General features: G+C 46.9%; 3 protein-coding genes and 2 non-coding genes across 10 annotated transcripts; 4 read left to right on the top strand and 1 right to left on the bottom strand.

The window, feature by feature from the left end:
• Window positions 1-752: 752 nt before the first annotated feature.
• NFKBIL1 (NFKB inhibitor like 1) lies at window positions 753-10,609 on the bottom strand. 4 transcript variants are annotated; one of them, XM_019927185.3, is made up of 4 exons: window positions 10,473-10,609; window positions 8,696-8,972; window positions 1,710-1,931; window positions 753-1,530 (listed from the first exon to the last, which is right to left on the bottom strand). In XM_019927185.3, exons 2-4 carry the CDS (start codon window positions 8,958-8,960, stop codon window positions 944-946), a joined length of 1,074 nt encoding a protein of 357 aa, XP_019782744.1. In that variant the 5' UTR covers window positions 8,961-8,972; window positions 10,473-10,609; the 3' UTR covers window positions 753-943. The 4 variants fall into 4 exon arrangements, with proteins under 4 accessions (XP_019782744.1, XP_019782742.1, XP_004311271.2 ...); XM_019927183.3 differs by lacking the exon at window positions 10,473-10,609 and adding an exon at window positions 10,109-10,229; XM_004311223.3 differs by lacking the exon at window positions 10,473-10,609 and adding an exon at window positions 9,374-9,531.
• ATP6V1G2 (ATPase H+ transporting V1 subunit G2) lies at window positions 10,461-12,867 on the top strand. Of its 2 annotated transcripts, none has more exons than XM_004311225.4 (3): window positions 10,461-10,594; window positions 10,869-10,969; window positions 11,483-12,867. In XM_004311225.4, the coding sequence occupies exons 1-3, from the start codon at window positions 10,513-10,515 to the stop codon at window positions 11,654-11,656; spliced, it is 357 nt and encodes a 118-aa protein (XP_004311273.1). In that variant the 5' UTR covers window positions 10,461-10,512; the 3' UTR covers window positions 11,657-12,867. The 2 variants fall into 2 exon arrangements, with proteins under 2 accessions (XP_004311273.1, XP_019782745.1); XM_019927186.3 differs by having other exon boundaries at window positions 10,469-10,594; window positions 10,850-10,969.
• Window positions 12,868-14,265: 1,398 nt separating this feature from the next.
• On the top strand, window positions 14,266-24,857 carry DDX39B (DExD-box helicase 39B). Of its 2 annotated transcripts, none has more exons than XM_019927180.3 (11): window positions 14,266-14,419; window positions 15,500-15,842; window positions 16,588-16,715; window positions 16,995-17,087; window positions 19,273-19,456; window positions 20,550-20,668; window positions 22,743-22,874; window positions 23,652-23,761; window positions 23,860-24,004; window positions 24,149-24,296; window positions 24,636-24,857. In XM_019927180.3, exons 2-11 carry the CDS (start codon window positions 15,632-15,634, stop codon window positions 24,650-24,652), a joined length of 1,287 nt encoding a protein of 428 aa, XP_019782739.1. In that variant the 5' UTR covers window positions 14,266-14,419; window positions 15,500-15,631; the 3' UTR covers window positions 24,653-24,857. The 2 variants fall into 2 exon arrangements, with proteins under 2 accessions (XP_019782739.1, XP_073643933.1); XM_073787832.1 differs by lacking the exon at window positions 14,266-14,419 and adding an exon at window positions 14,997-15,015.
• LOC117314012 (small nucleolar RNA SNORD83) lies at window positions 14,990-15,067 on the top strand. Its single transcript, XR_004528703.1, has one exon. It is a non-coding gene; the product is annotated as a small nucleolar RNA SNORD83 (small nucleolar RNA).
• LOC117314013 (small nucleolar RNA SNORD83) lies at window positions 19,508-19,584 on the top strand. The gene has a single exon (XR_004528704.1). It is a non-coding gene; the product is annotated as a small nucleolar RNA SNORD83 (small nucleolar RNA).
• Window positions 24,858-24,860: the final 3 nt, after the last annotated feature.

Here is a 24,860-nt window from a genome sequence, read left to right as displayed (position 1 = left end):
GGGATGTTTATCTGGAAGGCCAAGACTGGGCTGCCCAGAGATGAAGCCCAGGTTTGGGATGGGGGCAGAAGCTCGATGGAGGGAGCAGAGAATCGGGGCCCTAGAGGACGAGAGACGGGACTGAGAAGCTAGAGGCGAGGGATGGCCTCAGGGGTGGATCCCTGGTTGCCCAAGAACAGACAACCCAGGTTACATAATTTGGCCCTTTCCGCCTCCTTCCCCTGCTCCTAATTTTAGCAACCGAAATTCCACTGCCCCATAGGCTCTTCCTCCATCCTTTCTGCTTCTATCCCCCAACCTCCCACAGCCTCCTTATGGTCCCCCAGCTCCAGCTGCCCCCAATTCACATCATTCAGTGACTCAGCAGAGGGAAAGCCCTGTGTTGGGGGAAGGGGGTGTTAAGTGGGGAGGAGGATGTGGTTCTGGCTGGGGAGGGGAGGGAAACTGGTTTTGTTCCCCTTTTCGCGTCTGTTCACATCTATTTCTCCAACCGCTGACTGAAGAGTGGAGAGGAGCCCAGTGTAGGGAGTGGAGAGACTGGAGGGCAAGCTGGGCCTTCTTAGGGCCGCCCTGGTGGGCGGGTGGGCAGGCAAGCAGGGGGCTCCTAGTCTCCAGCTGAGGGCACGAGTTAGGGTGTGCGTGCATGGTGCAGGTGTGCAGGAGCTGTGGGTTTGGGCAGGTGGAGTGAGAAAGGAGATGTTATGGGTGATGAAAACCACAGTGATGGACAAAGGCAGAGGAGACACCGGGAGTGAGATGTGGAACCAGGTCTTATTAGGAAATGGCAGAGTCAAGGAGCAGTGGTGGTGGCCCGCATCCCCCCACCCCTGCTCATTACAAGTTCTGCTCCCGCCCCACATCCTCTGCCGTTCAGCACCGGTCTCCTGACCTTACCCTTCTTACTTCCCTGCACTTCCTGCAGTTTCTTGCTCTTTCCCTGGGGTCACTTGAGGGCCTCCGCATGGCGATTCAGGGCCTGAGAAAGGGCTGTCACAGCTCCCATCACTCGGCCCAGCTCCCAGGTCTCAATCTGGCTTCGGAATCGTTGCAGGAAGCGGTCGGGGTGCCAGCGGACCTGCTGGACCCTCAAATACCTCCTCAGGGCCCCCTGCTCCTCCAAGGGAGGGCCCCTGGCCACCAGGGCTGCAGCCATGGCTTCTGGGTCTCCTCCGCCAGGGCAGGGCCAGGGCACATCACCGAAGCGCCAGAGTCTGCCCCTCCCCGCTCCTCTGGGGTGCTCTGCCCTGGGCCCGGCCCTGGCTGGCTCCAGCACTCGATCCCCGGGAGCCTCCGGTGCCCTCCTGGCTCGGCTCTCACGCAGTTCTTCCTCCTTGGCCCGGGCTCGCTCTTGGAAGAGCCGCTGCTCCTCCTGCTGCTGCCGCCAGCTCTGACCCGAGCCCTCAGCCCGTGGGGGTCGGCAGGCTCCCTCTGCCTCGCGCTGCTGCTGGCGCTTCTGGGCATGTTCCCGGGCCATGCGATCTGACCAGGCTGAGAAGGACTCGGGTTCCTGGGTCTCATGGGAAGCATCATCTGTTTGGGAGGGTGGGAGGTGGTGGTCGCAGGGAGGCCATGAGAAGGTGACAGGCAAGAGAGGTGGGGCAGCACAGAAGAAGGGACCATAGGAAGCCAGTGGGAGCATTCGTGGAGTGGGTGTAGGAAAAGCAGCCAGTGAGGAAGAAGGGCGGCTGTGGATGGAAATGGATTCTTACCTTCAAACCTCCCGATGACCTCCTGCCACTCGTCCTCCAGCTCTCCCTGCAGCTTCTGGCTCCATTCCCGCTCCTTAGAGGCCTCATCTTCTTCCTCCTCCTCGGCAGAATCCCAGGGGGGTCCCCAGCCCAGAATTTGCCCTGGGGTCTCCCCATCCTTATTCTTTATTCCCATGGCAGAGGGACAGCGACTCAGCAGTGGCAGGAAGAAATCCGTGTAGGCTGTTTGTGGGAGAGCAGTGAGCAAAAGTTAGCTGGAACTCTCACTCCTTGGTAGGGCCGCCATCTTGAATCCTACAGGTTACTTACTCTCTTGGTCTTATTTTTTTATTTTTATTTTTTTTTAAAGGGCTTCAAATGCTTGGCTTATTTATTTATTTATTTATTTAATTTTGGCTGGGTTGGGTCTTCATTTCTGTGCGAGGGCTTTCTCTAGTTGTGGCAAGCGGGGGCCACTCTTCATTGCGGTGCACAGGCCTCTCACTATCGCGGCCTCTCTTGTTGCAGAGCACAGGCTCCAGACGCGCAGGCTCAGTAGCTGTGGCTCACAGGCCCAGTTGCTCCACGGCATGTGGGATCTTCCCAGACCAGGGCTCGAACCCGTGTCCCCTGCATTGGCAGGCAGATTCTCAACCACTGCGCCACCAGGGAAGCCCACTCTCTTGGTCTTAGAGCAATGGAAGGGTTGCCCACATAGATGCTTTCTGGGTGCTAGGAAATCACCATCACTGACAAATATTTACTGATACTTAACCACATGCGTGGTAAGTGTGGTAGTTTAAAATATACCGACCTGCGTCTTCACAAACTAATTTAGTGTCCTGGGAGCTCTACTATGTCAATGACATTTTCTGGTCTGCCTCCAGCCACCTAGGGTAATGTCAAAACACTTTGACTATATATTCCATTTTTGGCTTGAAAATATTGTCACTTTATGCCTCTCATTGTGTTTCTCACCCAAAACTATGTTCTCCAGACTGGGAAAATACCTGCACACCCTGATTTGTACCATTCTAAATATACAAATACTTAATACTTTTCTTTATATCACTTTTCAATAAGCTGCATAAGATAAATATTTTCAGGGGCATTTCTCTCAGCCAGCCTTAGCCAGGGGATGCTGGGAGGGGGACGGAGAGGTAGAGAGTCCAGCCCAGTAATGAATTTGAGCCATAGAACTGTTCCCAGCAGCAGAGCAAACTCTTTCCAAATGACTGCTGACCTAGGGCAGGGGAACGGGGCTGAGATAGAGGGTTCCACTCAGGGCCTGGCTGACAGGAGGCTGGGGGAAAATAGGAGAGGGACTGACATTCCTGAGCTCCCCTCTTCCTGAGCCCTGACCTCAACGCATCAGCTGAGTGCCACGCTGCTCTCCTCACTGCCCACCCGGCACCCTACGCCTGGCCAGCCTGCCACCTGCCATGGTCGCCAACCACCTCTGCACTCTCAGGACAGAGGAAGATGAGTGAGGCACCCTCCCTTCCTGTGGACCTAGTTTCTCTCCCTACGGCAGGAAGAAGTGGGCCGGCAGTCTTTAGATCTTTATTCAGTGGTGCTAGAACATACTGGCTACCTGGCAAAAGGATGAGAGAGAGGAAGGGTTGTCCTGTCACTGCCAGGAAAGCAGAAGATAGAAGGGTCCAGCCTTGGCTGGCCAAGGTCCACTGCCCCCACCCATCTCCTGGCACACCTGAGCGTCACCCAACCCAAACCACATCAAAAGGAGGGGTGGGGGTGCTTCTCTTTAGTACTGACGTGACCTGTCACAAGCCCTCCCAACTTGTCCCTCCCAGCAAGTACCTGGTCTTGTCTTTCAACGGCTTATATCCCACCAGGGCTCACAGCAGGTGTGAGGGTGGAAGGTTTTTAAATTCACAGGTTTTAAGGGGTAAGGCCTCCAACTATAAAACATCATGAGTAAAATCTGGTACAGAATATTAAATAGCCACTAAAAATTATGTTTGTGTGTGGAAAAAGCTGGCTGCAAAACTGTACATAGGATCCAATCACAGCTCTGTGAAAAAGAGACCAAACCCCATGCTTGAAAAAGGTAGACTGGATGGAAATACGTAAACATTCTAGTCTCTGGGTGGTAGACTATGGGTGGCTTTCCTTCAACCTTAGCTGATATTTTAATGTGAAAGGGACATAATTAATGTGAAATTTTCTTTTCTTTTTAAAGACTAAAGAATAAAGTTAATCACTGTTAACAGTTTGCTGTGGTCCCTTCTAGTCTTCTCTTGGTTTATATAAACACATAACGCACAATTTCTTTTCAGTTATGCGACCATACTACTATATATTGTTTGGCAACTTGCTTTTTTCATTTTAACACCTCATTTATATATTTTCCACAGGCGTATACACAGTCTACCTCATTCTTTTTTATGACTGTGTAGTGTTCCACTGTGTGCATGAAACAAATCTTCACACCCCCAACAGAAAGACTTTGCTTCCAAAAATGATCAGTCTTATGGATGTGTCTTTGTGGACTCCTTACAGTACTTCTGTGGGGTAGATTCTCAGAAGTGGAATTTCTGAGTCAAACGACATGTGCAATTTTGCCAAACTGCTTTCAAAAAGTTTGTGTCATCAAGAATATACGAGCGCCTGATGAGGTTACAGCTTTATCACTTTCAGGAATCCTTTTCTATATGCGACAAAGAATATTATTCAATTACTCTTGAAATGAACTAGGTAATTATCAAAGTTAAAAAAAAAAAGAATATATGAGTGCCTGTGCTGTCCTTTACCAAAGCTGAATATCCCTAACCCTTTAAATTTTGCCCATCTGATGGATTAAAAAAATGACTTTATTAATGAAAAATTTCATATTCATATTCTTTGTCTACTTTCCCCTGGAAATTATATGTGTAGATATGAGAGCTCTTTATATAGTATAGATACCAACCCTTTGTGTCTGTGTCACATATATTGTAGATATTTTTTCCCATCTGTCTTTTCAAAATTGTACTGTAGTTAAATCTGTATCAATATTTTCATTTTACAGTTTTTGACTTTATTTCATTCTTAGGAAGGTTTTTCTCCACTCCAAGATTATGCCCTTGTGTGTTTTCCTACTATATTTCTAGAAATATAAAAAAAAGAAAAAAGTACAAAGTATAGTATGATAAGCAACCCTATTCCTACCACAAGGTATGTTAATATATTTTCATTTTGCAACATCCTTTAAAAAAAAATCATAGATAAAGCTAAAGTTTTCTTTGATACTGTCTTCCAAGTTTTATTCCCCCCAGGGAAAACCCTCCCATGCATTTCCTGTCACATATAGGTGTTTAATCTGCTGTAATTTACTTTTAAATCAGGTGTAAGGTAAGACTATTTTTCTCCAGAGAAGACAAATGGTCCAGTATCGTTTATTAAATAGTTCACCACCACCCCCTCCAGTGATTTGAAACACCAACTTTACCACCAATTTAGCAGTATAGATCAACTTTTCCCTTATGTTCTTTAATTAACATGTTGCACTTTTATATTGGGAAAAATAAATGTGAAAAAAAAAGCTTTGTGGAGTAAAAATGCACTTCTTCTTAGTGATGGAAGCACTGTTCTTCTCCTCCCCATAATGAGACATGATTTCTACATTAATGAGATGTTCATACTAATTGGTACAAAACACTTTTTTAAAATGCCAGAGCAGAAGTTTATATTAAGTGACGACTGAGACACAGGAAGAAAAGGTAACAGTGGGCGGGGTGGTTGGAAAGGGCTTCCAGGAGGAGGTGGGGACTTACACTGGGCTGTGAAGGGAGAATAATCTAGCAAGGTGGAAAACTTAGTAGGGCGGACAGGAAGGCGACAGGCAAGAGGCAGATAAAAGAACAAGCATGTTTGTTGAAAACATGCTTGGGGTCACTGAAGACAGAGTCACGAAGCAGGAGTCTCGGGTTTGTGGGCTCGCTGTGGGATGTAAGGTTGGAAAGCAAAGAGAACATAAACCGGACAGCTCAGTCATCTGCAAAGCAGGGCCACAGCCTACTTCTACTGAGCAGATCAAAGTGGGTAAAGGATAGGAAATGTCTAATACTGTGCTGGCACAGGTGCAGTGAATGTTACATTAAAAAAAAAAAGAAAACAAACACACAAGCTGGCTTTGGACTTATTCTTTTTGCAAAGACTGTGAGAAAACGACCCCGTTTCTCAATGTTCACTCATTCTTGCTGTATATAGAGAATGGCTATTGTTGGACTAAGGTGTGTTTATACAGGGGTCTCTGACAGCTAAGACCACCTCCCCATGAGGTGTTACCAAAAGCCTCAAAGGTAGTGGCCATTCACTGGCATCTCACTAGGTGTGACAACCCAGCCCAGCCAATTCAGCGTGAACTGGCACATCCCTTGAACATGGAAACTGAAGGGAACCTACCCTCCCCCAGGAGACTCTGGGTCATTTCATCTGTTCAAAGGAAATATCTGCATTTTAAGGCAGAGTGGTCTCTAGAGACAGGCCTTTCTACCAAGGAGTTAGAAGGCCACCTGGTGGTAGGGCTGGCAGGGGACCAGGAGGAAGGAAGGCCTGAGAGGGCTTGGGAGTGACCTCAGTGTAGGTGAGATTTCAGCAAGGTCCTGAACCTTCTAGGCCCTGCTTTCCTCATCTGTAAATGGAACCATAATGTCATTCTCACATGCTTCTTAGAATTCAGTACAATGAAGGAAGCACTTACCATACTGTAAGAGACATTTCTGTTACTTAAAAAGCCTTAATTGAATAATACAAGAATAAAAATAACAATACTTATCATCCAGTGAGGACCAAAACTGCCAAATGCTTGCCTCACTTACTCGCCACAACCTCCATTTTAGAGAAGCAAATTAGGTTCATAGAGGCTAAGCTGCATGTCCCTGTCACACAGCCTGTAAGTGGCAGAGCTGGAGCTTGGACGGGGTGTGAAGTTGGCCTCAGGGCACTCTGCTCTGTTGCCATGTACAATGTCCACTGTCGAGTTAGGTGCCTGCGCTTTGTAAGCCTCCTCTCTTTGTTCTCAGTTTAAAAAAAAAAAAATCTGAACAGGGCAGCCTATCTCACTTATGTTAGGGGAATTAAAGAAAAGGGGATTTTTGACTATATGGGGGAGGTTTCGGGGATGTGGGTGAGGTTCCTGTATATTCGTGGGGAGCTGGGGGATGATAAGAGCAATCAAACTGAGTTCAGGTTGTTCATCCCAACCTAAAGGTTTTCATCTAATGTTCTTACTATAGAAGGAAAATCTCTAAAAGGGGAAAGGGGTTTCACCTGTTATTTTCCTAGGAGGGCTGTACCTCTGCAGAGCTGCCTCTGCTGCCACTAATGTATCAACAAGTCCCCATCTGAAACCCTCAATATCAAAGGCTTTCCAGAATGCAGATATTTTGGGGATTTGATAGAGTTGATCTGAAAGTATACATATAGTTGGCCCTCCATATCCTCAGGTTCCGCATCCGCAGAATCAACCAACCATAGACCTAAAACATTCAGGAAAAAAAAGTTCCAGAAAGTTCCAAAAAGCAAAACTTAAATTTGCTGCTTGCCTGCAACTATTTACATAGCATTTACATTGTATTAGGTATTTTAAGTAATCTAGAGATGACTTAGAGTATACAGGAAGATGGTTTGTAGGCTATACGCAAATACCACGTCATCTTATAAAACAGACTTGAGCATCTGTGGATTTTGGTCTCTTGGGAGGGGGATCCTTGAACCAATCCCTCTCGGATACCAAGGGACAACTGTACACTGTATATTATGTAGCCCGGGAGAGACTGGGTAGCCCCAGTAACCAAACACGTGAATGTTTCTGCAGTGAAACATATGAATACTGACATCAGTAGGATAAAAACATCATAAATAGCCTAGCTTTAGTTTATGTTAGGTTTTGTTACCAAATGAGTTTGGTGGCAGACTGATGAAAAATGTTTGGTTCTCAGAGTGTTTCTGAGTTTCAGAACTGTGGGTGAAAGAGTATGGGTCTGTTGATAACCACAGGAACAATGGCCAGTATCTAGAGTGTTTATCATGTGCCAAGTGCTCTAATTATGTACTGTGTCAGCTGATTCTCAAAACATATGTCACAGCATGGGTGCTTTGAACACAGGCATTATTACTGTATGATTCTACAAAGGATCACACAGGTTAGAGCATAGGCAGTCTAGTTAGGCTGCCTAGGATACAACCCTTGCTCTTAATAGCTGTGTGACTTTGGCAAAGTACTTAAACTTCTCTGTGCTGTTTCCTCATCTGAGAAATGGGGGATGATGTTAGTACTTATACCTTCATAGGGTAGCTGTGAGGATTAAATGAGTTGCTTTGTGAGAAGTGTCTGGCACACAGCAATGGTTGCTGTTATTTAATTTTGCAGATGGGGGCTTCCCTGGTGGCGCAGTGGTTGAGAGTCTGCCTGCCGATGCAGGGGACATGGGTTCGTGCCCTGGTCTGGGAAGATCCCACATGCCGCGGAGCGGCTGGGCCCGTGAGCCATGGCCACTGAGCCTGCGCGTCCGGAGCCTGTGCTCCGCAACGGGAGAGGCCACAACGGTGAGAGGCCCGCGTACCACAAAAAGAAATAAAATAAAATGAAATGAAATATAATTTTGCAGATGGGCAAATGAAGCATCAGGCCAGTTTAGAAACTTGCCAAGAATACACAGCTATTAAGTGTGGAGCTGGGATTTGAACCCAGGCAATGTAACTGCAGAGAGTACCCTCTATCCTGCTTTTCACACTACACGCAAACAACCAGTCAAGAGACAAAGTAGCTACTAATCTAGAGAGATGTGTAATTTAAATACTAGTTGCTGTTTGGGGAATGCTGGGCTCTTCAGACAATGGTAGCTCAGTAATGTAAAGGCACAAATGACAGCCACAAGCCAACTTGGTCAACTATTTCCCTAAGTCCCATGACCAAACAACTAGCTTATTTTTCAACCATTGGCCTTCATCTCACACCCCACCAGTTGCTCATGACCTTGTTCCCCATGAAGCAGACTCACCATCAGGGCCCTGCCGGGCAGCAGCGTGCAGCGCTGTGTCCCCGTGGCGGTCCTGGTGGGCAGGGTCAGCCCCAAGCCGAAGAAGCAGGCACAGGGCAGGGGCATCGTGGCGGGCGCAGGCCCGGTGCAGTGGTGGAGGCTGCCCAGCATCTACATCAAGGCCTGGGTGTCGCTGGAGGAGGGCTTGGGCCCGGACCAGCCGTCCTGCAGACAAATAACGACGGAAGCGACGCTCTCGACGTTGGCGTCGGGAAGTGGAGGCCATGGAACTCTTGGGCTGAGGAAGAAGGATAAACAGGCAGCAGTCAGGACCCCAGCCTTGGATGGTCCCTCCCCCTCCATCTCTGATATTCCCTCTGTTTCTCCCTTTGGTTCCCCATTTCTTCTTACATTTTCAGCAAGAGATGAGGCCAGTCCTAACCCTCATCCCTTTTCCAGGTGATAGGTTTGAAAACAATTTTGAGGGGAGCTGGGGTCACATTTTTTTTTTAATGTGAAATTTGAGAAAAGGATAAATGATTACTTAAAGGCTCATTAGTCCAGGTAAATTTTTAATAAAGGACTTTGTTATATAATAAAGACAAATAGAGAGTGATGGGGGAAATTTTTATCAATAGAAACCTGAATTTTAAAAAGTCACAATTTCAAATAATGATCTAGAAATTGAATATAATGTACCCGACAGACAGATGTAGAGGCTTCTCCCTCTGGGACTTGGGGGGAGGGGTTACTCATCAGACCTGCCCCCCGCCCCCTAAGTACCCCCGGAGCAGTAGGCCCGAAGCCTGTGTTTAAGACGCTCCGAGGAAGGGAGGCGGGAAGGGCGGAGACACTCTAGACTGACGGAAATGGCGCAAGCCGAGACGCAGGTAAAGGACGGAAATGAACTGAGGCGCGTTACCGGATGCCGTTCCTCCCCGAGGGGACGGGAGGTGTTTCCTTGGCCTTAGCCTCCGGGGGGAAACTAGGGAACTTAAGATAAAGGGTCCGTCTGAAACCGGAAGACTGGACGACAGGCGAGGAAAAGGAAGAGCAAGGGCTCTTTGGAGGTTTAACCCCGCTTCCCCCTACTGGGAGGAGAGAGGAGATGGTTCAGTGATAGGCGAAAAAATGAGAAGAGAGAGAAAACAGGGGAGATAAAGACAGGATAAAAATCACAATGAAAATGAAAAATCAAAACCACAGTGAGATCAAGAAAGGGACAGATCATAAAAGAGAAAAACACAGGAAGCAAAAGACAAGGAAAACAACCGCAGGACAAAGCACGTGAAGTGAATGGAGAAATTTGGAATTGGGAAAGGTGTAGAAAAAGGAGATGGAAATGGGAGGGAGAAAAAGGAAAAGAAGTTGGAAGAATTCAGAGAAGCCCAGCACACTCTATTCCCAACACACCACGCATGATAATTTCCTTACCTCCTCACCCCATTCTCAATCCCTCTATGCCTCCTTCTCTCTCAAATACTCCTCTCTTCTCGGCCCCTGCCCCCATTCCTAGACCTTCCGACTGGGAAAGCCCTGCACCTGCTGTGAAGTTAGCAGGCAGCTTTGGACCTGGTCTTTGCTGCCCCCAGGCGGTTCTTCTGGGTACTGCCAGAGTGAGAGGTGGGAGAGGAGGACCAGCCATCAATGGGAGGATCAGTTTGGGGGAGACACCCGGTGCAGGAGGCTGAGCGAAAAGGGGAGCACTAAGACCCAGGGGTAGTGGAAGGCTGCAGCAAACAGCTGGAGGAGGAGGAGGCGGTGTTGGGGGAGGGGGAAAGGGGGAGCCATCTGGTACCTTGGTAGCTTCCGAAACGGCATCGGTCGTAACGACAGAAATGGCCAGTCAGTCCCAGGGTATCCAGCAGCTCCTGCAAGCCGAGAAGCGGGCGGCTGAGAAGGTGGCAGATGCCAGAAAGAGTGAGTCTCCTCATTTCTCCCTTAGGAATCTGGAGAGAAAATTGGGGGTGGAAGGACAGCAAACATTTGAGTCCTTAGGATAACCCAAGGCTGGTGGGGCGGGGGGAGGGAGGCTGGGGGCGCTTATTAGGAGGGAAGAAATGGGTGGGTGTCAGAATCTAGTTCTTGGCTGGCTGAGAGAAGGCACTAACTTTTTGGGAGGGACTGACCCCTGCTCTCACGTTTTGTGTGTGTGGGGTCTACCCCCACTTTCAGTCCTTTCTCCTGCCTCCAGGGAAGGCCCGGCGTCTGAAGCAGGCAAAGGAGGAGGCACAGATGGAAGTGGAGCAATACCGCAGAGAGAGAGAGCAGGAATTCCAGAGCAAGCAGCAGGCAGTGAGTCGTGGGGGAGGCTGGGATGGGACCCCAGGGTGCAAGTTGGTCGGTATATCTGGTGAGGTGTGTACAGGGTGATTCCACAAGAAAATAAGGTAGTAAAGGGCTGAAGGGGACCTGATGAAGACCATGATATTGGTCAAGCTTTGTGATATGTAAGAGCGTCTAGGAGTTTTGAAGGACTTCTACGGCTTGTGGAAGTGGGGGGGATTGCCACAGTCTCTGTAGAGTATGATGGTATTTGGGGTGGAGGGCCGAGTTTTATGGGCATGGGTGGTGAGGTGGTGGGGATGGTACGGTCTGTTGTAGGGTGATGCTGCATGTCAGGTCTTAGGGGAGAGGGCATTATGTTGGTCTCTTCAGTGTCTAGATATTTCCACGGATGGGAGTGGTTTTGGAGAGGGCCTTTCTTTCTGGTCTTGCTCCAGGACCCTTCCCTCCACATGCGTGGATGCTTCTTTCTCTGTTTCTGCTTTCTCGTTTCTCTTTTCCACCCTTTCTCCCACCCCCCAGGCCATGGGCTCCCAAGGGAATCTGTCAGCTGAGGTGGAGCAGGCTACAAGGCGCCAGGTGCAGGGCATGCAGAGCTCCCAGCAGAGAAGCCGCGAACGTGTCCTGGCCCAGCTTCTTGGCATGGTCTGTGACGTCAGGCCCCAGGTCCACCCCAACTACCGGACTGCTGCCTAGGACCCACCCTAGGGCCTGACTCCTCCTGCCAGTTCCCTCCTACCAAGAAATCCCCAAGTCAAAATCAACTCCCACCATAATCCTTTCTCTCCCTTGCATTCCCTAGAAATTCTAGAAAGCAGGATCCAATAATTCTCCTGTGAAATTTATAAATATCCTGCTCAGACCTGAATCTCCTTATTGTTCTTTCACTGGGAGCTTGGAATTTGCCAAGTCACCCTCACCCAGCCCCTCTGTGAAATTTGTAGCATGGAGAAGTAGGGATGTGAAAACACTCTGACTTCAGAGCCTGGCAGGCTCGGGTCCCTCTTCTGACCCTGCCCCTTGCTGGCTGGGCAACAAGAACAAGCTACTTAAACTGTAACCCCAGTGTCCTTTGCAAGGTTGGAATAATAATAATGCCTACCTTGCAGGGGTGTTGCATTGGTTAGGAATCATTCTATAAAGAGTTTAGCATGGTTTCCAGCATGTAGTAGCTGTGATTCAATAAATGGCAAACCTGTGATATTATTACTAGTCTCTGCCCACCTACCAAAACTTAAACATAGCTGTTTTCTCACTTCTGTCTGTGGCTTTGTAATTTCTAGGGTCACATTCATTCTGTGACCCTAGAAATTCTCTAAAAAATTGGTTCTTCCCACCTCTCTTTCCCCAGAGACCTTATTATCCCTGAAAAGATAGATTAAATGATGGCCTCATTTAGCCTCTCTTCTGTGGTTCCAGGAAGATGTTTGCATTTCTTAGCCTCTCTTTTTGTCTCTCTTAAGTTGGTCTTTCTCTTTATTGGATTTCCCCCTTTTCCTGTTTCCCCAAAGACCCATCAGATGCTTATTACTGCTTCCTGAGATCTAAAGTGATGCTGTGTCCCCTCATGTGCATGGCCTTCCTTTCTACATCCTCAACACCTTACTTTCCCTTTGTAACAATAAAAAAGTGTCAATAAAATAATTATGGGCAAATCAATTGCTGGGTGGAATCAGCCTCCTTTTGCTTCATCATTTCTCATTTTCAGTCACTCTTGTTCCTTGTTTATGTATTCCCCAAACACCCAAAAGGTGTTGGAGCTTTGAGAAACAAAAGCAAATGGTACATTATTTTTTCTCTAAAGTGAGAAACACGTGGCTCCTCCTTTGTGAACCTGAGGACTATAGATGGTAACTGTAGAGAACAGCTGGGGTGTAGGAACAAGCACTCTGCCCCTTACCTTGCTTTATTTTCCTTCATAGCACCTATCGATACTTGACATGTTTATGTGTTGTCTCCCCTGTTATGTGAACTCTGTGAGGACAGGGCTGTTCACTGCTGTGTCCCCAGATCTCAGGATAGCATTTGGCACAGGACAGGCAGTTGATACTTACTGTTGAAAAAGATTGATATTGTGGGTTTGAAAAACTGCGCTTCTGTAACATCATCCTTGGATCACTGTTATTTCTTTTGGCCACAGAAAACGAGCCTACTTCACCAAGCACTTGAACCAGTGAGGTAATCTATAGTGTGTATTTATTAACCAGACTCTTTAAGCAGGGAGTCAGGATACACTAGAGAATAGAGAGGTGTTTACATCCTGGCTCTTACTGGTCACCTTACTAGCTGTATTACTTTGGACATGTTGCTTTATTTCTTTGAATCTGTTTGCTTGATATAGCATGGGAATAATGGTACACCTTGGTGTTAAATGGTTGTGATAACAGGTAAAGGGCCAAACGTCTGTTGTCAGTTTTGTTAAGTCACATCTGACTTCTGTAGCATACAAAAGCGGGGCGAGATATATCAAATGTTTCATTCAGAAAAAAAAATCCAGGCTGAACCAAGGGTCTATTGGGGGCAGGGCTAAGCACATTCCGGTAGAATTAACAACACTTATAAAAAGTTATTTAACTCTCAAGCCCTAGCGTTTATCGTTAACATTTGGGGCAGAATCTAGACCCTGTACCCCACTCAGTGGATTCAGAACCCCTTCCTGATTCCAGCGCACGCCCACGAACCTCAGGGCTCTTAAGGCATCAGCTACCTCGGCCAACATTAGGCAAATGCCGTCCACCGGCTCCAGGGCTGGTGAAAGGGTAGGGCTAGGATAGGACTCGTGAGCACGACTCACTTCCCACACCTGGGGCCGGTCGTTCCCTAGCTCCAGCGCCAACGTCCCCAGGTCACCTTGACTACCGGACCAAGGACCCCGTGGGAACTCGAAATCCCGCCACCTTGGGTCCTCCTGCACCCACGGAGGGGTGCCCAGAGAGAAGGCCTGTGCGGCAAGAACGTAAATGAAGAGAGAGGCGTGGAAAAGAGCAGGACAAGAGAAAAAAGATAACAATGGGGAGGATGCTAGTTTCCTTTATGCCTTTTGTTACTGGTAGTAGCGGAGGAGTTAGAAGTGGCTTAAAAAAAATTTTTTTTTCCACACAGGCATTTTCTAAAGGCAACCCTGGAGCGCGCGGAACTATAGAACCGTGGAAGGTCCTTCTTCCGGTTCCTTACGTCTGCGCGGTCGTAAGGCGGGAGGCCGGGGTAGAGGGAAGCCGGGAACCGGAAGTGAAGGCAGATTCCTTCCTTCGTCGCTGTTACCGCCGCCATACGCCTTCGCCTTGCTCAGGTAAGCTTTGGCCTTCGGCACCATCCGCCTCCATCTGCGTTTCTCTGTGGCCATCGTGTCGCACGGCCTCCTGATAACCTTTGTACAGGCTATGGTCTGGTCGCTGGCGTCTGATTGGGTTGTTACTTCCATCACTTGCATCCCTCGAGATCAAGAAACTTCGGGGGAAGGTAGGGAAGCCAGAGGGGCCCAATCCAAGATGGTGGCCCCGGCGCCATTGTGCTTCCTTTGCTCCTCGCTCTTTCGGTGGGGCCCTCGGTTACCTCAGAACCCAGCGACAGTGAGAGGCGGCGCTAGGCGTCTTCTGGTCCTGGGCATTTGCAGAGGGCGGGGCTCTTCTCACTTTCCCGCTTATCTCGGTCCGCGGTGGGAATGGAAGGAGTCCCGACTTGTGGGCCTAGTTGGACTTTTCTCACCACGGACTGCCCACTGTTATCTGGAGTGTTTTCCAAATGTTTACCAGTGGTGTCGTTGTGTGTTTTCGGAAATGAGCTACACCTAGGAGTAACATAATGGTGATGGAAGGTCACTTGGTAAAGCTTCTGTTAGCCGGAACGAGGATACATCTTTCTTCATTATTGTGTTCTATTTTATTCATTGTATGATGGAGGAGTGCGTTTTTTCCCGGCCGAGCCATTTGTCTAGGCCTCTTTCTCCGTCATTAATTATACAAGGATTTTTTAAGCTCCAGAAGGTTATTGAGGAGTGGGAGGCTGGAATGCTGCGAGAGGTGGTTGGCAGCCACATGATGTTTTCATTTTGAAAAGTGAGCGCTTTGCGTAATGACGACCATAATCTATCACCCTTGACTGATGGCTGCTGTCGACACCTTGAGATTATAGGGAAAGCACAAGGTCTTCCGTTGAGGACTTTTCGTTCTGTCACTTTCATCTTCATTCTCCATTTTAAGTCATTAGTAGTATTCTGTTTTTCAGACGTGTATTTTTTTTTCCTTGTTACTGTCACAGACCAGGAGTTTATAAGTCGGTTTTGCCCTTCCAACTTTCCGGTTTCTCCTTCTCCAATCCTATCTTTTTGGGGACTTACGTCCTAACCACTTCCCCTGGGCCCACGTTTCCCATTCCCAGTATTATGTTTGCCTTTCGCTTTTATGTCTTGTGCTTCTTTATTATTATTTTTTTTCCAGGTAAATGTTTCCTAGCTTAGGGAAAGTGGAAAGAGTGTGGGGATGGAAAAGATGGTGAAGGCTCTGCTCATGACTGATGAGTTTTCTCTTTTTTTTCCCCCAGCTCTTCTGTCAGAAACTATTGTGTTTCTTTTCCTCTACTGTTCCTCAAGCCCCCACTTTCCTCCTCTGTCTTCCCTTATTCTGCGTGAACTCATCCAGAGACCCCTCCCCTTCTCCCCCTGCCGGCCCAGTTATGGCAGAGAACGATGTGGACAATGAGCTCTTGGATTATGAAGATGATGAGGTGGAGACAGCAGCTGGGGGAGATGGGGCTGAGGCCCCTGCCAAGAAGGATGTCAAGGGCTCCTACGTCTCCATTCACAGCTCTGGCTTTCGTGACTTCCTGCTCAAGCCAGAGTTGCTCCGGGCCATTGTTGACTGTGGCTTTGAGCATCCATCGGAAGGTAAATTTTCTGTTGGGCATGGCGTATTCATTAGGCTCTTTAAGGATACAGGAAACAGTATGGTCATGGCCCCTCCGGTGATACAGATTTATATTCAGGATAGACCAGGAAATAAGTACTAAAAGCTATTTTAGCAATAGAAGAGGTTTATATAAGTTGGTCTTTCATTCATGATAGTATGTAAGTGCTAGTGATCTAAAAGCAACTTAGAGGGGCTTTTTTTCTTGCCTGTTTTAAATTTTGTCTTTCTGACTTTTAGTTTAAAATTTCCAGAGAGGAGCTGGTTGGACCCTTGGGCCAGGCCAACTCTGGTCTCTGGAAACCTGGCTGGCTTTTGGGTCATGTACCAAGTTCTTCATTTTGTTCAAGGTTGTTGCAGGGTTATGTACCCCAAAGCATGATAATCTAAGTATGAGAAATGGCTTGTGGCAGGCACTCAAAATTCATGGATTGCTACAGATGAAGGAACATTCAGACAGAATCAGAAGCACCTAAGTCGTCCAATTGGTAGATGCAAGAGGGTTGTTAGCAGGACTTTGGGCCCATAGCTGGAAGGCTATGTTAGAAGGAACTGGGAAGGTCTGATTTGGGAATCACTTTGATTGAGGGGGCAGAGAGGTAGAAAGGGTCTGGAAATTGACAAGAACAACTTAAGAATTGAGTGGTGAGAAATGGGTTTGGCCTGGTGAAAAAGGTGGTGGAGTTCTCTGGAAACTAATTTATCTTTTTTTTCCCCTACTTCTAGTCCAGCATGAATGCATCCCTCAGGCCATCCTGGGAATGGATGTCCTATGCCAGGCCAAGTCAGGCATGGGAAAGACGGCGGTGTTTGTGCTGGCTACACTGCAACAGCTGGAGCCAGTTACTGGGCAGGTACACTTGGGGAGAGTGCTGGGGAAGGCATTTTGGCTAGTAATGTTCAGGAAGGGTATTTTCGTCTCTGCTACATGATGCATTCAGAGCCAGGAGTGCTTGTTGTTAAGATGACCTTTATCATCCTTGACAGATAGGCATGAGAATATTCTGTAGTAATCACGGGGTTAATGATTTAGATCCAGAATTGTAGTCACCTGTGATCTGCTGGGTGTGCTTTTGTGACATGCCTGGTGAAGGGATATACTGTATGTGTGTCTCCGTCTACTTCCCCCCCAGGTGTCTGTACTGGTGATGTGTCACACTCGGGAGTTGGCTTTTCAGATCAGCAAGGAATATGAACGCTTCTCTAAATACATGCCCAACGTCAAGGTAAGCTAGGGTAAGGAGACCTGGGGGAGTGAGGGTGTGGGGAGTTGGAGGCATTGGAGACTTGTTAGATCAGCAGTCTTCACATCCCACAGGTGTTAAATATCTATACACAAATCTCAGTTGCACGTAGTACGTAGTAAGTTTCTGCAACTTAGGTGTATAAGAGGTTTATATTCTAGGGCTCATTTGGGTATGCATTATACTTTCAGAGATGTCTGCTGTATTTTGATTTTGGAGAAGCTTTATAGTTTGCCTTGGTTTTTAACACGTTTTATAAATATGCTTGTGCATTGATATTCAGGGTGTGGTTCCCAGACCTGTGGTTTCAGTGTCATTTGGGAGCCTGTTGGAAATGCAGATTGCATGAGTTCCACTCCAGTCCTACCGAGTATGAATATGTGTTCTGACAAGATCCTCGGGTAATTGGAGTTTGAGAAGCATAAACATATGCTTGATGTATATAACTTTGTACCCTCCTTGGGTGAAAGAAAAACAGTATTTTTGTTCAGATTGTTGTAATTTTCCTCATAATTGATTTTTAATTTATATGTAGAACTAGGAATGTGTGAGTAATAGCCCTAGACTAAAAGTAATTTGTTTAAAACCAAAGTAGTAAAAGTAGTATCTGTGCCTGGTAAAAGTGCATAGGTAATCCAGAGGGCCTTGTAACGAAAAGATTTCTGTTCTCCCGTCTAATCGTACTTCACAGAATACCACTGGTTAACTTTTTTTTTTAAGTTCTGATGTTCTGTGAAACCAAGTATTCGGTGCTATTTTCTCAGTTTGTCAACTTAAAGGCCTTTTTGACTTTTTCGTGAAAGATTATTTAGCTTGTTTACACTTTTTCTCCTAGAATTTGAAAACTGTATTAATTTAAATTATCTAAACATAGTCTGAAAGCTGGTGTGTGTGTTATGTATGTTTGTATTCTTATATTGTCAGTTTCATTGCGGTGTACTTTCTGTCCTTTTAGCAAGCAGTCTTGTTGGTAGGTTGATTCTATAAGTTGAAAACCAGGAAACCGTTTCCATTGTTAATGACTGTAGAAACATTTGTCATTGAGCTCAGTAGAGAGCTAGGATTGCACTTCTTCCTCTATAGGTCTGACTCATCACCTTGTGGACTCAAAAGAGGATGGTCTTGGTGTCAAGATCAAATATAAATTGTCCTGATATAGTCTTACTTTTCTTTCTTTTGCTCAAAATTATGCTTCAGTGATTTGTTTAAGACGTTGGGCTAGTTCTACAGAATCTTACCTCTGAGTTTGTCTGGTTACTCCCTTGTGTTGTTTTAACTTGTTTTTCCCTCCCAGTGTTTCCTATAAACTGAGCTTTCTTGCTTGCTTTCTCTCTTTCTCTCTCTCTCCCTCTCTCCCTTCCTTCCTCCCTTTGCCGTGCCACTCGGCATGTGGGAGCTGAGTTCTCTGATAGGGATCGAACCTGCGCCCCCTGCATAAGAAGCGTGGCTTCTTGACCACTGGACTGCCAGGGAAGTCCCTAAACTGAAATTTATATTTGAAAGCTTAACTGGTTCAAGTTGAACATTTTTGGCAAGAATTCTTCATAGATGATGCTATGTATCTCCTGTTTTGTTGCAAACCTGCCTGTCCCACAGTTAATGGTTTTAGATTTACCCTAGAATTAGGGTCCTGTCAGTCTGATCTTTCCCCCTTGAAACTAAAAAGCAGTTCTGGTGCTATTTGAGAGGGTATTAAGGCCCAGATCCTCAACAACCATTCCCCTAATGGTTTTAACATGGAGTAGTATATTTAGCTTGAGTCAGTAATTTCATAGGGTTTATGCAAAGGAGTTTAAAAATCTGGGGTCATTTAGGAAAACTTGATGTCCATGAGCTTTTTTTGGTACTTGACACTGGTGATTTCTTGCTGTCCTCATTTTTACAGTGAAGCCTGGCCTTGGGGAAGGAAGATTGTTAGATTAAGTCAGAAGAACTAAATGCTGGTCCTCAGTGCCTCGATCAGCCATGCAATTTAGGGCAGGTCACTTTTGTTTCTTAGCTTTAATGTTTGGGGTATATAATAATTTTAGATTAGGTGATCTCCTGTGTTCCTTTTAGCTCTGAAGTGTTCTAAGACTTGGTTTAGAGTAAACTGAAAGGATGGGAACCTTGGGGAGGTTGAATTCTTTCCTTCCTCGTGAGATACTCTTTTCTCCTGGATTGGCAGGTCGCAGTGTTTTTTGGTGGTCTGTCTATCAAGAAAGATGAAGAGGTGCTGAAGAAGAACTGCCCGCATATCGTCGTGGGGACCCCTGGCCGCATCCTAGCCCTGGCTCGAAATAAGAGCCTCAATCTCAAACACATTAAACACTTTATCTTGGATGAATGCGATAAGATGCTTGAACAGCTCGGTGAGTAGCAGTGCTGGGACTGGGCTAGTGATCTGGGAGTTGCCTTTTGGAGCCAAATGATGTTTATTTGACACTGGAGCACTTTAGTGCCAGGACGACTCTTAATCTATCACCCATGACTGATGGCTCTGGCTTCCCTGGTCAGTCTTTGTTAGGCTTTTTAAGCATCCTTAGTGATCAAGGAGGAGGGTGTTACGTTCCTTCTTTTGGTGATGTTTACTTTGAGAGAAGGGACTTTGCTGATGTTGGATATTAGTCACACCACCATTCTCCTTTGTAAAACCCTGTAGTGGGTGTCATAGGGGAGAAACTTGAGCTGGATGAGGAGACAGTCTACTCTTTTGGCATCCTCAGCTCAGCATATATTGTCAGAATTTATAGCTGAATAGATCTCTAGACTTAAGTTCTGGAATTAATGTGGAGGGTGTTTGTGGGAGTTTGTGTGGTGTGGTATTCTGGTGTGCTAAGTGGGGTTAAGTAAGGAAAATGTTTTGTAAGAACTCAAATTTGGTGAATGAGAGAGTAGGGATCGACATAGCCCCAGGGATAAGTCATTCCAAATGATCTTTGGCTATTCTAGATGGCGAGCTATAAGGTGGGCTCCAAGTAGAGATGTCATATTTGCCTGACTGGATAGGACAGTGTGATCCAGAGGAAGCATGGAATGGACTCTGACAGCTGGAATGTAATAGGTGCGCGATATTTGTAGACAGTTGGAGCTTGGGGAGAGAGGATTAGGGAGAAGGGCCTTCCTTGTAAAGCATTTTTCAGAGGACTTAATCTTTGTGAGCCTCTGCAGTGGGCTTTATCCCCATGTTTTAGTTGTGGGCTTTGGGGTTTCATCTAATTTCTTGTGTGGTTAAAATACACAGCTGGAACCTGGTCCCAAATCCATTGTTCTTTCCACTGTGTTATTACTATGGATATGATTATATGGTGGTTGGAGAAAATAGAGCAGAGAGAGGCCTGAGGCAAATCTTCCCCTGAACCGAGACTCTCGCTTACCAACAGTCTTTACCTCATTGGTACGCCTGTTTCTGGTCTTTGTTTACGATATATGCTTCTCTTCTACTATAGTTCCTTTTTCTTGTAGACATGCGTCGGGATGTCCAGGAAATTTTTCGCATGACCCCCCATGAGAAGCAGGTCATGATGTTCAGTGCTACCTTGAGCAAAGAGATTCGCCCAGTCTGCCGCAAGTTCATGCAAGACGTAAATACCCTTCTACCTTCTCTCCCTCCACTCCCCGCCCGCTGCCTCCTCCCCCTCCGCGCCCTCTTCCTCCAGACTCCCTTGTCCTTCAAGCGCCAAGAAGGGGGCACATGCCCATTTGGGAGTGATGACTCCTTGAAGAGACACACAGAGGCAGAGACAGTTAGTGTTAGGGTCTGCGCGGGCGCCAGGGAAACTCCGGAAGACTTGGTCGGGTTAACGTGAGAACGGGAAGTGTTCGACTTTTTTTTTTTAATCACAGCATTTTTGAACCTCTTCTCCCTTTTGGGGGAGGGCAGGATTTTCTGCCCTACCACCCACCCATCGTCTCCTACATACTCCCTACAGCCACGCACCCTCAAGGTGGCATCGAGCATACAACCGGAGCCTTCTGCTCCCCAAACTCATAATGTCCCGGTGGCAGGAGAGCAAGAGAGGGACAGACAGATGGCAGGGCATGTCCAAAAGAAGAGCAAACAGCACAGATGAATCCGCTTCCTCCCCACCTCCAGGGGTGGGGGCCTTTGGCACCTCAGTCCCCGAGTCCATACTCCTTCCCACCCGTACCTCCTCGCACCCATCCGGAACCTCGGTTGATGTGAGCCGGCAGCAGAGAAGCACCGTGGCGCGGCGGGGGAATGAGGACGGCACCCGGCGGTGGATGGCGGCAGCGGAGGCCGCGGGGAACCTGACCAGGAAGCCGAGGACCAAACCAGCCTCTTTTTCCGTTCCCGGTTTTTTTCCTGAACCCAAGGCGTGCCGTGTTCCCTGTTTCCCTCCATTTGTGTTGGTGGGGAGGGGTGTTCTGAATGGGGTGGTAGATTTTTTTTCATTTTTTAAACACTTTTTTTTTTTTAATACTTAGAGGGATATGGGAAAGGTAAAGTGAGGAGCTCCACTTGGATGTAACCAGGTGGGTGCTAGGGTCTGGGGCTAGGCGGGGCTATTGTATAAGCAGTGGAGTGTGTTCTTTCCCTCCCTGCTCTGCTCCTTCCCATGGGACCAAAACTCTTCAGCTGTACTTGGGGCTCAGATTAGATCTGAAAGAAGCCATGGAACTTCTCTTTGGAAAGCCTACCTTTGCTAGTCTGACTTCTGAGATTGGGCTTCTGGTTTTCTCCCATGACACACACATCCTTTCCTGAAATCTTGGACCCTGGGGTTTTATGTTAACTATGTCTTCAAGTTAGTGAAGAGTGGTAGGAAAGTTGGGCTTTGGAGTTGAGTCTTGTGTCAATTTCCGCCTTTTTTTTTTTTTAATGCTGCCTTCCTTCCCTTCAAGGGTTGTGTGTGTATATGATTTGTTTTGTTTTTAAAGATGAGTGAATAACTGTTGCTCTGAATCTGCTTTTTAGCACTACTTATTGATACCTTCCACGTAACAGTTTAGGTGGTTTGATTTTTAGTTGAGACCAGTCTTATTTAAAACTGTTTCCTTGTGGTCCGAGGGCAAGTTGTTGCTCATTTTGAGTAATTTTTGCTTCTCTTTTCATGGCATTTTGACTTATGTCCACTGAAGCATTCTGATCTTCCACCGTCCTAATGGGGATATGGAAGACATCCACCTTCGTAATGGGGATATGATTCTCGTAGTTGAGAGCATAAAATGGAGTAGTCTTTCTCCTCTCCCCGATATTAAACCAGCTCTGATGGAGTTATTCTGACCTCGAGTCACTGTTTCCCATCATTTCCCAGGTGTTTGGATCATGTTCTCTCTTGGAGAATCACCTCCCATTGTTTTCTTTCCTCCACCACCTCCATTTGAGGTAATGGCATCTTGCCATTGGGTGGTTGTACTGTGTCTTTTCCTCCCTGCAAAGTTTCTTTCCCGTGAAAATTTTCAGTTGGAAAATCTTAAAACTCAACTGATAGGAAGGACATTAGATCAACTGTGGAAAAGACCACATTAATATGTGGGTATTTTTGGGGGTGGGGTTGGGTTTCCAATCTCCTCTCTTCTCCCCATCCCGCCATGGGGTGTATTGGAGATCAACTTCCTCCACCCCCCCAGGTTTAACCCCCCCACTCTGCCCTCCTCCCGTTCCCCACCCCTTCCCTCCCCCCTCCCCCCCAGCCAATGGAGATCTTCGTGGATGATGAGACGAAGCTGACGCTGCATGGGTTGCAGCAGTACTACGTGAAACTGAAGGACAACGAGAAGAACCGGAAGCTCTTTGACCTTCTGGATGTCCTTGAATTCAACCAGGTCAGTTGTTCAAGGTCCAGTAGGGAGAATGAGCACGTCTCCAACTGTTGCAGGAACCTCTATAATATATCCTTTTATTGAGGAAACCATGTGTGTCATGTGAAAGAGAATGGTGGAGAAATTCTCTTAAATGAAAATTCTATTAAATGAGAGAAAAATGTCTTTTGGTGGCACTGAGCGTGAGCAAGGTGGGAACTGCTTTTCTGTTCCATGGCTGGCATAGATATTCAACAAAATAAAGCTCAAATTATAAAATCCTTGAAGAGTTTTAATAAGGTGGTGAAAGTCCAGAAATACATTAAGCCTGTTCGATTCTTAAGTTTTGTTTCTTGTACTACTTAACTGAGGGAGAAGTGTTCCATCACTTTACCTGTGGTGTGATTTGCTTGCACTAAAAACTACTTTCTAGAATTAGGGTAAGTTCTTATATTTGACGTTTTGGTGAGTCGGAATATCGGTCGTGGTCTTTCCAGACTTTAGTTCAAATTTTTACCACTCGTGAGGTGGCTTCATCCTTGTCTCCTAATATGTCTGGTAATTTTAGTTACTGTTTTCCATACCTTCTCTGCAGCATGTCTGTCTGCTCAGGAAAAATCAGAGCCAAGAGGGAAAGGCTAAGTAATATTTAGAGCAGAAGAGGAAATACGTGATGGGGACTAAGAGGAGTTCTTTTAGAAGAGTGTAATTACTGAAAACTCTTGCACGTAATCTCTCTCACACACTCCCACATGGACGCACATCCCCTCCAATCTTATATGTACACACACACACACACAGGTGGTGATATTTGTGAAGTCTGTGCAGCGTTGCATTGCCCTGGCCCAGCTCCTGGTGGAGCAGAACTTCCCAGCTATTGCCATCCACCGTGGGATGCCTCAGGAGGAGAGGTGAGTCAGAGATGGGGAAGGTGCTTTGTGTCCTTGCGAGGAAGAGACCCTTGAGAGCAAGGAATCTCAACATTTTTCTGCTTTCCTTTCTCACAAAGGCTTTCTCGGTATCAGCAGTTCAAAGATTTTCAACGACGAATTCTTGTGGCTACCAACCTGTTTGGCCGAGGCATGGACATCGAGCGGGTGAACATCGCCTTTAACTACGACATGCCTGAGGATTCTGACACATACCTGCATCGGGTAAGCCCCACACCCGGAAGGTATCCTAGTGTCCTCTCCCACCCCCTTAGTTTCTATATCTTTTCATACCATACATCTTCCCCCCTCCTCTTGGGTGTCTTCCTTCTTTGGGGTCTACCAATTCTATCATCTGTCTCCTTCCAGGTGGCCAGAGCAGGCCGGTTTGGCACCAAGGGCTTGGCCATCACGTTTGTGTCAGATGAGAATGATGCCAAGATTCTCAATGATGTGCAGGATCGCTTTGAAGTCAATATTAGTGAGCTGCCTGATGAGATAGACATCTCCTCCTACAGTGAGTAATGATCTCATGAAACTGGCTTCCCCAGTCCTTTAGGGTCTCCTTGTTCCTTAGAGGGTTTTTTCTTAAAGCCCCTGGTGCATAGTGGGCACTTGACAAATTTGTCATCTGTTTTTTCCCCTGCACCCCCATCTTGATGCCCTGTTGGGATGTTTAGTTGACCTCTTTATGGGGTCTCTTCTCATCGAAGTATTTCTTTCTTTACCCCCAAATGTATCCTCTGACCTACACACTGCACAAACATCTGCATGTGTTTCGGGGGTGGGGGGCCTTTTCTACCAACCTAGCTTTTTCTTTTCCATACCTTATTCTAACTGCCATGTTTTTCTTCAGTTGAACAGACGCGGTAGAGAACTCCCCACCCATTCTGGAGTGTGACAGTCTGCTCCTCTTCAGGAGATGATGCCAGGCGTGGGGGTGAAGGAGACACTGCTGCCGCCTACCCTTGACGACCCCATCCCCCACCCCATGGCTTCCTTCTTTTGCATCGCCACCACTCCTAAACCCCCATTTCCCTGATTTGTCAGAATTTTTTTTTAACAAAACTAAAAAACACAT

The sequence above is a fragment of the Tursiops truncatus genome, chromosome 10, assembly GCF_011762595.2.
Source record: "Tursiops truncatus isolate mTurTru1 chromosome 10, mTurTru1.mat.Y, whole genome shotgun sequence".
Classification (NCBI taxonomy): Eukaryota; Metazoa; Chordata; class Mammalia; order Artiodactyla; family Delphinidae; genus Tursiops; species Tursiops truncatus.
This window is presented reverse-complemented; position numbering and strand designations above follow the sequence as displayed.